A 12,196-nucleotide genomic window follows, 5' to 3' on the forward strand; every position below is an offset into this window, starting at 1 on the left:
TTTTCTGATAGATGGGCAAGGAAAGGTGGCAACACCCTCTATTTATAACTAATGAATCCAACCATAACAGAGGCATTACAGCACTGGCAGGGAGCCAAAGAGAGAGCATACAATGGATCAAACCAAAGTGCACTGCTTGAATGCCTTTTACCATGGCTGGATTCCTTAATTTTCAATATCTAGCACAAACAAGAGACCTCTTCTTGCCTACAAATTCCTTTTACTCCTAAGTTAAAGGAAATTAATGACTATGCAATTTTATGTGGTAAAAACAGCTGTACTTCTAGCACATGTTCTTAAACACATTACAAGTACACTTCTGAACAGGCAGATAATCCAAATTTCTGGTAGAAAAGCTCAGGCAAAGGCATAAAAAAACTTGTGAAGGCTCATGAAAGCCACCAGTTTTATCCAAATATTTAGAAGCTCTGAGGAGAAGTCGTTCAGTTTACTTGCCTATTCCCTATCCCTCTAGCTGCAATGCTGTGGGCTGGGAAGAATTCATGATAAAAGAAAAATGACAGATTAATACTTCTATGGGTTGCTTCATCCCAAAACCAAGAAATCTGCTTAATTCCTTTCACAGTATCGCTATGTCAAACACTCACTGAGATTTTACACGTCATTCTCAAAACACATCGGGCAAAAGAAAAAGTTCAAATGGAAAGGGCAGATTTATGGATTAAGTAGCAGGTTCCTCCCAGAGGCCCTTCCAAAATTCTGCCCTGATGAATTACTTACCCTCAGATCTGTAAAACGGGGATAAGAATACAAAACATGTTGTTGTGAGGCCTCAAACATTTATGACTCTCAGCTGGCAGGTGCCTGTCTAAGTGCTAAGTATCATTATTATTCTCTCCAAATCTGAGCCCTCTGTCAGCAAGGGTCTCTGTCCAGGGCTGGAAGTACTGTCCGCCCAGACGGAGTCCAGAAAAAGCAGACAGCACCCCATTATACGGAAACATGCAGCTGTGCTCATCCCAGCATAAAGGCATCAATTTTATTCAGCACTGTCAAATGCAGAATAATTATACAGGGCTGGACATGGGGACCCCGAAGCAAGAGTCCTGAAAGAGACCCCTCTCATTCAGCTGAATGAGATGCCTTCAGCCATTTGCACTGATAAACTATTATCAACCCCCTCCCCACTCACAAACCCTCTGCCCTCCCACAGGCCCTCTCTATTAGAAGCAAAGGGAAGTGTTGGACAGGCTAAGCTGTTACCATAGCAGCCTCCCCTTTCCCTCACCCTCTCCCCCTCCACACCATTATGGAATTATCCCATTCTGAAATGTCCTGTTGTGTCTGTTAATACTAGATTTCCCCCAAACAATGCAACTCTCCACCCTCCTAAAATAATCAGAGGATTCCAAGGATTCTGTGTTTAGGGCTGGGGGTTCAGTAGCAGCCTTCAGTAAGCACCATGAACACTGGAATATTCATGCAGGATACTCATATCTATACGAGCAGCAGCAGCCCCAGTGCCAAGAGCTCAGCTGGGATGAAGACTGCTCCTCAGTGCTGGGGTGTCCTCTCCCCTGCTCTGTTGTGTGCCTGAGCTGATAATGTGCTATCAGAGCAAGGAGGACACTATATAGAGGGGCTCCCCTTCTGACTCTCAGCAACTCTGCACTCTCTTGGAATCATCTTGTTTGCTCTGCTCTGCTTCTACCTAGTTTGCTGTCATCAGGGGCTCGCTGAGATATTCTCCAAAAGGACCCTTACACTCCACCCACAGGACTGCATTGCAGAGGTAAGAGACCAACTTTTGTTAGTAGGAGCTTAAGAAGCTTTTTTTTAAGGAGCTTTCTTAATGGCATTAGTTTTAGCTGGTGCCAATGAGGAGCGGTACATGTACCAAGGTGGATGAACAGAATGGAAATGTCTGAATCTAAGAACAGGCAGCATTTTCTGAACTTCAAAGAAAAATTTCCTCACCTTTGTTTGCATCACTCCTTCAAAACTAAAAGGGTTTTCAAACTTTTGTACCTAATGTACATTTGTGCCAGTTGTACAGTATGTCTAGTACTCTATGACACTGCTTTGATGGTCACAAAACACAAGTATTTCAGCTGAAATACAGGCTCAGCAGAGAGCGATTTTCAGGAGAACAACTTCAGTCAGAAACTGACTATTTCTAATGAAGAGTACTTTGAGTGAAAGATAGGAGACACTCATTTGACAAGAAACTAAACTCATAATCATAAAAATGCACAAGTCAGTATAATCATACCAGAAACTGCTCTAGCTGAGAGCAAGAACAGGAATTTTTGATACCTACCACAAACCCTAACAGTTTATCTGCACTGGGCAAACAAAAGCTCCAAACTAACCAGGTAACTGTGTACAATGAGCTAAAGATTTCTCCTGCTAGTTCTTTCATTAATGACAGACAGAGCATCTGGTGGAAGAGTGATTGCCTTATGTCCATACTGACAGCCTTGTGAATTGTTCTCTTGCTTGCTTCTGAGCAGAAGAGAAACAGGGCAAAAAATATGGTCAGTGTGCATGCATGTATTTCAAATGAGCAGTGACATCCCCATTAGCCCTGGGAGGCCTGGGATAATGGCTCATTCCAGAACAGTGCTCTGTTTAGCAATACATAAATCACTAAATATTCACACAACATCAAGAGTGCAGTCCAAGCAGAAATTATTGGATAATGAGCCAGACTCTTAAAGGAGTTTTCTGTCTGTGGAATGAATGCCTCTTGCCCCATACAGCTTAACAAAGACTACACATTCTAGGTCATTTCTGAATGTTTCTAGTTTGCTCTTAGCATTTATACAGACTATAGGAATCCCAGTGCTTTGTCTGTAAGCATAAAATAACTAAACACTTTTATTTTAAATTTATAGGATAAATCCAAGGAGAATAGGAGTAGAATTGCAAGTAACTGCAAAAGGGCTTTCAACACCTTCTAGAGGACACACTGTCAGAGAATTATTACTTTTCTAAAGCTGTAGAATTTTGTTGGAAACCTGTACAGTCTAAAAATAAGCCAAACAATTAATTCTAGTGATATGTTGGCTTTTTTCTGAACATACTCAAGTGCTACACCACTATTTTCACCCAATAACTAGAATTACAAAAAACCCCAAACATTAAAGCTGTAATTAAAACTTCCTTTTAACTTAAAACATAAGCAAAATTAGAAAGAGGAGCACTTTCCTTTTCTGTAATTTCTAACCAGACAATGAAAAACATCTCCCTTCACTTTACTCCAAAAAGTAAATTAGATAACAGCAGCTCTCCTATGAAGGCCATCATTTGCAAAGATGGAATCTATTTCAATTTTATCATTAGTTCTGAGCCTCTCTCTTCCTGACACTGACATACTGGGATTCCAGATAGCTCTGACATTCTCCCTTCTCCAACCCACAGCATTTTGCACCGACAGCAGATGTGGTATAGAAATCCATAGCAGACTCAATGTTGTCATCAGTGAGGATAAAACTCTCAACTTTTAAGTCTTGCCTATTCTAAGTCTGGCACTGACACGCAGCTGAATCTGAATTTCCAAGATCTGCCTTAGGAAGTCAACTCAAGTAGAATTGGTTCAGTGTATCATGCTGGTAAACCCCTAATAATTAGCTTGTTAATAGGGAAAAGTTGCTTACTCCTTCATTTTGAGAACTGACTTAAAGCATTATCAATAAGACAAGAGCCATCCCAGTCTGCTCCATCAGGCAACCCTGGTTTCTGCCTTTTCAGCTGCTCTAAGCCAGTGTTTACCGCTTGCTCAGGTGTCACAACCATGGATTTAGCCATAAGACCACCCCATCCCTGACAGGTGTGCACATAAAGATCACCTGATTTACACATTTTGCATTTGGAAAAGCATTAATTAAATGATGGGCCTGACACAAAAAAAAAAGGCTTAAAGCTAGAACATGAGGTAATAAGCACCATCATAAATTAATAGCCAGTAAAAAGGCATGGTCTCATGTGCTTCTCTTTTGGTATGCAACAGAAAAATATATATTCAAACTAATTCCATCCAGGGAGGACAAGTTATGAGTCAATGTTACTATCCCATACAAACTTTAAACTCTAGGGTTCAAGAATACTTGCAGGTTTTAGTTTGTAAAGGACAAACGAGTAATATAAACAAAAAATTGTGGCCTATTCTATAAACTTGTGACTTTCACATAAAAAAATGCAGTAAGGCATTTTCTTTTTGTATGTGAAAGTACAATTTCACAAGTATTTTTATAGATAAGAACAAGAGGGCTGTACAGTCTTCCTTGCACATGCAATTGCAAGTAATGGCGAGACAGCAACTTGCTATAAATACTCAAATCAAGAAAGGTTTCCAGGCAATGCATGAAGGAAGAAGGGCCCCCTGTGGCCATAGGAAGAACTTCCAGTTTCAGAATTTCATCCAGTCTCCCTGCTGTTGACTTTGTCTCTTCAAATGTGAACCAAACACAAGTGATCCAGCACATTAATCTCCAGCAATTCCAGTTTTCTGTTCACCTGAAAGTAACAGGAGCCAAACTGAAGATATTAATTACCTTGGAATTTTCTAACATTTTCCAATGTATTTGTTTGTCCTTAATCTTATTTCACATTCTCCATGATCCCAGTATTTTTAGACATCTGAACAATGAGTTCTGTTGAGGACCTGGACACAGTGCACAATAGATGTATTTAAAGATGTATTGAATATCATGGAGAAATGGTCAGTCAGTACAAAACACACTGGTGAGCAAAACGGAGGTACTGCTGCCCAAACTGTAAGGATTACTTGGATTCCACACCTCTGAGGAATTCAAGTAATAGAGACAATGCTGGAATTTCAGACCACCTGCATTTCCCTACCACCTATACCCACAGACAAGCAATGTATAAAAAGCCATGTATAGGTGCTCAGAAAATCCCATCACACTTCCTGTTGATGCTGTTCAGGACATTGCAAACAGAGACTGGCAAAGATAAGACCAGTTCTACTAAGCTTCTTCTTGGAAAAGGCCCTGGATAAGCTACAGCAAAGCTCAGGCTTTTGAGGGAGGAAAAGAGAGAGCTGTGGTGGAAGATAAAAGCTGCAGGGAAGGATGACACTTTGACAGGTGACTGACAGCATGGGCATTATTTCAATTCTTCCCCAAGTCAATTTGGTGTCAAAAGACATGTTGCTACCCATCTGAAAAGTTTCCTCCTATATTGCAATGAGATGCATTTGCCTTAAATACAGGACTTTAAACTAAAATAACGCCCAAAGGTTTTCAGGAGCCCTGTGGAATTTTTTAGTAACAGAAATATTTGACCTATTTTTTCTCTCTTTTAAGAACAAGATAGATCTTCTAAGCTAGATCAGCTTACAACAGATACCTATGCTCAGAAAAGCTGAGCTTCTCATGAACTCTTCAGTCTCTAACTAGGCTTTCAAACTGAAACATGGCAAATACGTTCTAGTTCAATACACACAACTCACTCCTACTCCTCTTAACCAGACACACAAGTACTTCACTACCTGGTTATACAACTGACCTCAGCACAAGCTGGAGACAAGCTCATCACCAGCAGGCCAGCTCTTCACTGGAATTCCTTCCACAGGAATTATTGCTCTGGTGAACTCTGGTAAAATTTCCTCACCTTTGTTTGCATCACTCCTTCAAAACTAAAAGGGTTTTCAAACTTTTGTACCTAATGTACATTTGTGCCAGTTGTACAGTATGTCTAGTACTCTATGACACTGCTTTGATGAGTGCTAAGCAGAGGGTATTCAGAATTCTAATACAAGATTTAAATTCAGACTGACATGCCATACTAAACACTAGCAAACAGGAGACCATGCTGACTTTCATGTGTGGGGTTTTGGGTCTTGTTTTTTGTTGTTGTTTTCCACAAACCCAGGTTCTTTTGTAATAAGCTGTCTTAATTCTTTCACATTTAGGGCGTTTTATTCTTCAGAACCGTGGGGAAAAATGAATGGGCCAGCAGCTTCAAGCCTGCTCTTCAACTGCTCAAATCGATCAAATTTTGCTTTGGAAACATCAGAGCAATGTGGCAAAGAGACACACCTTGAGAACATGATTTTTGCCACTTTCTACTTTCTGGACTTCATCCTGGCTTTTGCTGGCAATGCTCTGGCTCTTTGGCTTTTCATCCGGGACCAAAAATCAGGCACACCTGCCAACATTTTCCTGATGCATCTTGCTGTGGCTGACCTGTCCTTTGTGCTGGTACTTCCCACCCGCCTGGTGTACCATTTTTCTGGCAACCACTGGCCATTTGGTGAGATCCCATGCAGACTCACCGGCTTCCTTTTTTACCTCAACATGTATGCCAGTATCTATTTCCTGATGTGCATCAGTGTTGACCGTTTCCTGGCCATTGTGCACCCCGTGAAGTCCATCAAGCTCCGCAGGTCCCGGTACGCCCACGCGGCATGTGTCTTTCTGTGGGTCATTGTTGGCGTGGCAATGGCACCTCTGCTGCTCAACGTGCAGACGGTCCACATGAAAAACACAACTGTCTGCCTGCAGCTCTACAGAGAAAAGGCCTCACGTCACGCCCTCGTGTCCTTAGCAGTGGCATTCACCTTCCCCTTCGTTACTACTGTGACTTGCTACTTACTCATCATCCAGAGCCTGAGGAGTGGGAATAGAGTTGAGAAACACCTGAAGGAAAAAGCTGTCAAAATGATCATCATGGTCGTGATGATCTTTTTAATTTGCTTTGTACCTTATCATGTCAATCGCTACATTTATATTCTCCATTACAACAGGACCAAAGCTTCCTGTGAAACACAGCGTCTCCTGGCCCTCAGCAACCGCATCACCTCCTGCCTCACCAGCCTCAATGGCGCCTTAGACCCTGTCATGTATTTCTTTGTAGCTGAGAAATTCCGTGAGGCTTTGTGCAATCTGTTTTGTATTAGAAAGACCGTAACGTTGCCTCAAACATATGAGGGTAAGACAAATGAAAGCTCACTAAGTGCCAAATCTGAACTGTGAACATGACTCTAGTCAGTGTCAGCGCTTCATCTTAAGAGCACTCTCTTCCACCAAAACCAGCTGAGAGCACAAATATGCAGCATGACAGTCCACCCAGAGTCAAACTCATCCTGAGAAGGGAAGTTCTGTTTTCATGGGGCTGCCATTAACAAGAACCCCTCTGACCATAGAGAACAGGTGTTGGTACTACTGAAACTGCAAACAGAAGGACAGTCCTACTGACTTCCAAGAAATTAAACTGAGGGTTGAGTGCTTAGGAATAGGGAAGGGGACAATGAAGGAAATGGACCCATGAATTTTTTTTTTCAAAGAACTTAATTCTCAAAGCACTCAGTTCTTCTTCTGCACAATGCATACAGCCTTATTTAAAATTTCACATTGTGCCAGCAGTAGAGATCTGCTCCTGAGATAGACCTGCCTGATGAAAAAACCCACATTTGTGCATCTTGTTCAAGTCTCTGAATTCAAAGTGTTTATATGTAAGAGAGAAAATTGGTACTAAATGGTGACAAGAAAAAGAAAAAAGACCAGAATGAAGCAATGAACCTAGCCCGGACAGGGAATGAGACAGAAAAGATTCCTAGCTTTAAGATGGTTTACAGTTCTTTTTTGTGACTTATCTAGCAAGACTATTCCTTCAGCATGGACAGAGCAGAGATTATCTTTATTCTCACTGATAGAAAATTGTATCCAGCAGAATATGCCTGGAAACGACAGGCAGACTAGGGCAGACCAGGTACAATGAAAAGAAAAAATAAAGAATGCAAGAGCTTCCAATAACATTTACTAGAAGACATTTACTTCAATGCTATGGAGATAAATATTATAGGACATGTGACAGGTGAAATACACTATTATGTAGATACACACACCTGTCTCTCTGCTATGCTTTTGGGAACAAGTTCTTTACCATTTTAGATTTGGTCCACAAATTAAAAAATCAAACATACTTTATCTTGCTTGAACTGCTTTTATCCTGACTGCTTCCTCAAAAAGGAAGAGAGTTAAGAGGACTCCCTGCTGGACAGGTACAAGTATATGATCTTTTCCTCCTCCCTTCACCATTTAGTTAGTGAAAATATAAACTCTAGGAAACTACAAGGCTTTGCTCATAACATATGAAAGCCCATAATTAACTCTGAATTGTGCAACACTGCTAACTGCTGGATTGTTTCATTTTCTTATAATGGTATGCTTTGATATAAGCTCCTTTTGTGTTTTCATTTCTTATTTCTGAATTAAATGCATTAATCAATTTATATGATTCATTATTGTATTTCTGCATTTAGAATGAATGATCTCTGAAGACCAGTGGAATCACAGGCTGAAAAATCTTTGCTGAAATCACTGTGTTATTATTTTGGCCTTTTGCTACATCTTGATTTCCTGCTCAGCAGCTTACTTGATAAACAGCCTGCCTAAGATCACGTAATCCCTTTTTCTCACTTACTATGCAGCCTTCTGCCTGAAAACCCTTTCTTTTCCAGAACCCATTCACTAGCCACTAAAATCTGATTTCCTACATGTTTCATTGGATGAAGAACTTTCCACCTAAAAGTTTATTCCTAAAGCTTCTTCTGTACCTTTTCAAGCTTACCTTCTCAGTGTAAAACTAACTGACCACCCTCAGCATCTCACAGCTGTACCAATAACACACTGCTAAAACTTCTGACCTCCTGCTCCATCTTACCTGCCAGCATTCTTCACAAACCCCAGGTCAGCAAGGGTTACATCGCAGAGCTCACAGCGGAAACATTCTGGGTGCCAGTTGTTGTTCATTGCCTTGATAACACGCCCAGTAATGAACTCACCTGCAAAAGGAAAGCATGAGATGCACACAGGAAACAGTATTATCAAAATCTACTGTCCTTTGTAGTCCTTTCATTTTAATTCCACAATTACTATTACAGTCTAACTTTGAAAACAACCCCAATTATTCCCACAACCAGGATAACCCAAAATCACTGCCAGTGTCACGCTTTGTTCCCACCCAGAGATCCTGATCCCTTAAAGTGACTCCAATAATCCCAGCCCAAGGCTGGATGTCACAGCAGGGCTGTGAGGTTTGCAGAGCCCTGCAGTTGTTAAGCCCTGGTGTTGATATTTGCCACTTCTTACCACATTCTCCACAGCAAGGAGCAAACAGCATCTGGAAGTCATGCTCACAGTACTTCCTACCTTCAAACTGCAAACAAAATAAGAGAGAAGGAGCCCTCATGAATAACTGAACTACTTTTACATCATCACAGTCCAACATGATTTTCCATTAACATGACAAGTCAAGGTCAGTCAAGTTTTCCCCTTCTAGCCCCCTACACACATTTTTCAACTCCTAAAGGTTCTCCTTAAAGAAATACCCACATGTGGCGTCAGGCTCATGGTGAATTTGCACAGCTAAATTAATAGCAATGATGCTACAAGACAGTAAAAATCCTGAAGAACACTCCAATCCTTCTCCTATAGTTTCTCCTTTAATTTCATTTTTGCTTTAATTTAGTTCAGAACAACTTCTCCTCTGACCTGAGTATAAAACTGCTGTCAAAATAAAATACAGCAAGTTTGAAACAATGTTATTCAAAATACGTGCTTGTGCACATTCTGCAAAAAAATTTCAACCTAGCTTTTAAATGGGTTCACTTATTTTTTTATGTTGCCGAACTGGAACAATTTGGTGCAATAGGTTTAAAAATAAAGAAAAAAAATTCACTTATGTCTACTGAAATATAAAGGCCAGGTTGGACAGTGCTTTGAGCAACCTGGTCCAGTGGAAAGTGGCCTTGACCACAGCAGGGTTTGGAATGTGATGATTCGTAAGGTCCCTTCCAATCTAAACCAGTTTGTGATTCTGTGATGATCACCAAAACACTTCTTATTTTCTTTCTTTAATGTGTCTTACCCAAAGAGCAGCTTTTGCTGTTACTGAAGGAATATGTGAGAAGCAAAAAAGGGAAATCAGTTGGAAGCTCCTCAAAGAAATGACAACAAATGTTTAGGGCTAAGAAATTAAACGTCCAAGAAAGATGAGAATTCCTTGCATTTTACCACAGCTATTTCTCTTCTCTTCCAACCAGTCTGAAAACTCACCTCATAAAAGAGTCCCTCTGGGAACTGCCGAAAGCACTGAGCACAGACAAAGCAGTTCTCATGATAGAGCTCCCCATTGCTGTTCACAATCCTCTCTGCAGGATCGAACCGCGTCTGGCAGCGCTCACACACCGCATTCGCCAGAGCATCAGACATATTACTGGAATAAAGACAAGAGTAAGAATGTTTATAAACACAACATTCCAGCTGCTTTAAACATCCTCTTACATGAAAAAAAAGGAAAGATCAATGAGTCAATGAATCACTGACATTGGTCAGAAATAAGGTTTTGACAACGCATATGGGGCAGATGAGGTCACTTACTAGATGTACCTATTAAACACTTCTGGCTGCTTTACCAATATTTCACCCCATTACATCATCCTGCTAATAGCTCAGAGCAAATATCCACAATTTTTCACAAACCAGCAGTTTGGAGAACAGTAAAACCAGTGATCCTGACTTCTTGGGTCTTCTGGTCTCAGGATGTGGATTTTCTGACATGTGATAAACATTAATATCCCACTGCACTCTCCCCTTTACTGTCAGCAGTAACAAAGCATTTCCCCCTCTACAGTCCCCTGTCCTGACAAATTAGCTCAAACTGTCCAAGTGTTACAAAGCTATGGGCAGGGAGAAGTCCCTCTAGCTGGCTTGGCCAGTGCCTCAGCTTCATTTCCTCAGAACGTGAGGATAAAATTCCCTCAAGCCATACTTACAAATCATGTAAAGAACATTTCCTTGATCTACCCTAAAATAAGGAATCACCCTAACCTCTTCCACAAAATTTTTATGCCTGCCATCATGCTAATCTAAGTTCATAGAGTTTTAAAATGTGTATCACCTGTGCAAACCAGGAGGGAAAAATTATCAGGCACGTATCAGTTTCCTGTTGCAGTGTGCAACAGTCTTTTAAACACCAGGCTATCCAATAGTATAAGACCTCAATATTATTACACTTTTATATATAGAAAAACTTTTTTATGCCTTCTGGACACCTTTCGAATTCTATGATTATAAAGACTGCAGTTTTATAGGTGGAAGTATAAAAACTGCCACCATGTTAAAAAAATCTCCAAACTACTTGTATAGTACTTTTCCTGAGGTAGGTAATACATGCATGAAATTAAAGCTTGCTTTACAAGGCTTTTTTCTTTCTCTTTAGATTCAAAGTTACTCTGAGTTGATTTTCCATTGTTAGTGTTACTCAACAATCCAACACCTTCCCCACCTCTTCATGCAGAACAGTAATTCAAGAAGCTTTTCCAGGAGCAGAAGATTCTCTTTGCTCTGCTCTGAGACATCCCCCTCAAAAACAGGCCACTGTCTGTATTCCAGGGCGTCGTGCCCTGAGCTCAACTGAGCAGGGAGCAGCTGCACACTCCCGAGGTAACACAACCAGCCCTGCATTCAGCTGCCTGAGCTGAGCCCTGCATCTGCCCTCTGCAGACTGCACTAACATCCTAGGCTGTGACCTAGAGCGACCCCCCAGTAAAAACAGACTTTCTTTCTACCGCTGCAATGCCAAGGGAGGCAAAAACCAAGAGAGACCACAACAGTTTCAAGAATGGAGTACCAATTTAGCAAAAATTTGTTAAAATTTGTTTCCTTTTTGCAGTACAAAGGATATGTAAAAAGACAGACATGGACTAGAATTATGGACAAGAGGAAATTCTGTAATTCCATAAACTAGGGATCACAGGTTAAAGCATTTTTTATCCTGACACCGTACCAAGAGAATAGGTCAGCACAAAAACATCACAGTCTGCGCAAAGCCAACACCCAATTGGTTTGGTTTTCAGTCACCACTCTTCCAGCTACACCACACAAATCTGTACCAGGACTTCAAAATATCATCTTTCCCTTCAGGTACTTTTTCCCTGTTGAAAAATTCAGTTCTTAAATTCCAAGACTTGAGCTAGCCAACAGCCAAGATTAATAAAGACTGATGTCATCATAGTGAAAAATCACCTCTGGGAAAAAACCCCAGATATTCTTATCTGTATCAAGTATTACATGCTAGACACTAATAGCAAAGCACCATGTTATGTTGTGTTTGCCGGGTCTTTTTCTTTATAAACACGAAATTAACATTTTAAAAAATCCTAATTTTCTTTCTTTTTTCTTTCTCCAAAGGGACCCACCTTTGG

At 40.7% G+C, this 12,196-nt stretch overlaps 2 protein-coding genes across 2 annotated transcripts in view; one reads left to right on the plus strand and one right to left on the minus strand.

Moving 5' to 3' along the window:
* Positions 1 to 12,196, minus strand: part of LOC136375127 (LIM and senescent cell antigen-like-containing domain protein 2) — a 30,795-nt gene that overhangs the window by 8,165 nt on the left and 10,434 nt on the right. The window contains exons 2-4 of the mRNA XM_066340485.1: positions 10,047 to 10,206; positions 9,081 to 9,147; positions 8,653 to 8,773 (exon numbers count right to left, since the gene is read on the minus strand). Coding sequence (XP_066196582.1) covers positions 8,653 to 8,773; positions 9,081 to 9,147; positions 10,047 to 10,206 — 348 coding nt within the window. The remainder of the gene's footprint in view (positions 1 to 8,652; positions 8,774 to 9,080; positions 9,148 to 10,046; positions 10,207 to 12,196) is intronic.
* LOC136375125 (uracil nucleotide/cysteinyl leukotriene receptor-like) lies at positions 1,622 to 7,595 on the plus strand. The gene is made up of 2 exons (XM_066340484.1): positions 1,622 to 1,753; positions 5,900 to 7,595. The coding sequence occupies exon 2, from the start codon at positions 5,931 to 5,933 to the stop codon at positions 6,960 to 6,962; it is 1,032 nt and encodes a 343-aa protein (XP_066196581.1). The 5' UTR covers positions 1,622 to 1,753; positions 5,900 to 5,930; the 3' UTR covers positions 6,963 to 7,595.

This window comes from Sylvia atricapilla, unplaced genomic scaffold (assembly GCF_009819655.1).
Source record: "Sylvia atricapilla isolate bSylAtr1 unplaced genomic scaffold, bSylAtr1.pri scaffold_94_arrow_ctg1, whole genome shotgun sequence".
Lineage (NCBI taxonomy): Eukaryota > Metazoa > Chordata > Aves > Passeriformes > Sylviidae > Sylvia > Sylvia atricapilla.

Coding starts and splice junctions, on each gene's coding strand:
- LOC136375125 (XM_066340484.1), top strand. CDS start 5,931: ATGAATGGGCCAGCAGCTTCAAGCCTGCTCTTCAACTGCTCAAATCGA.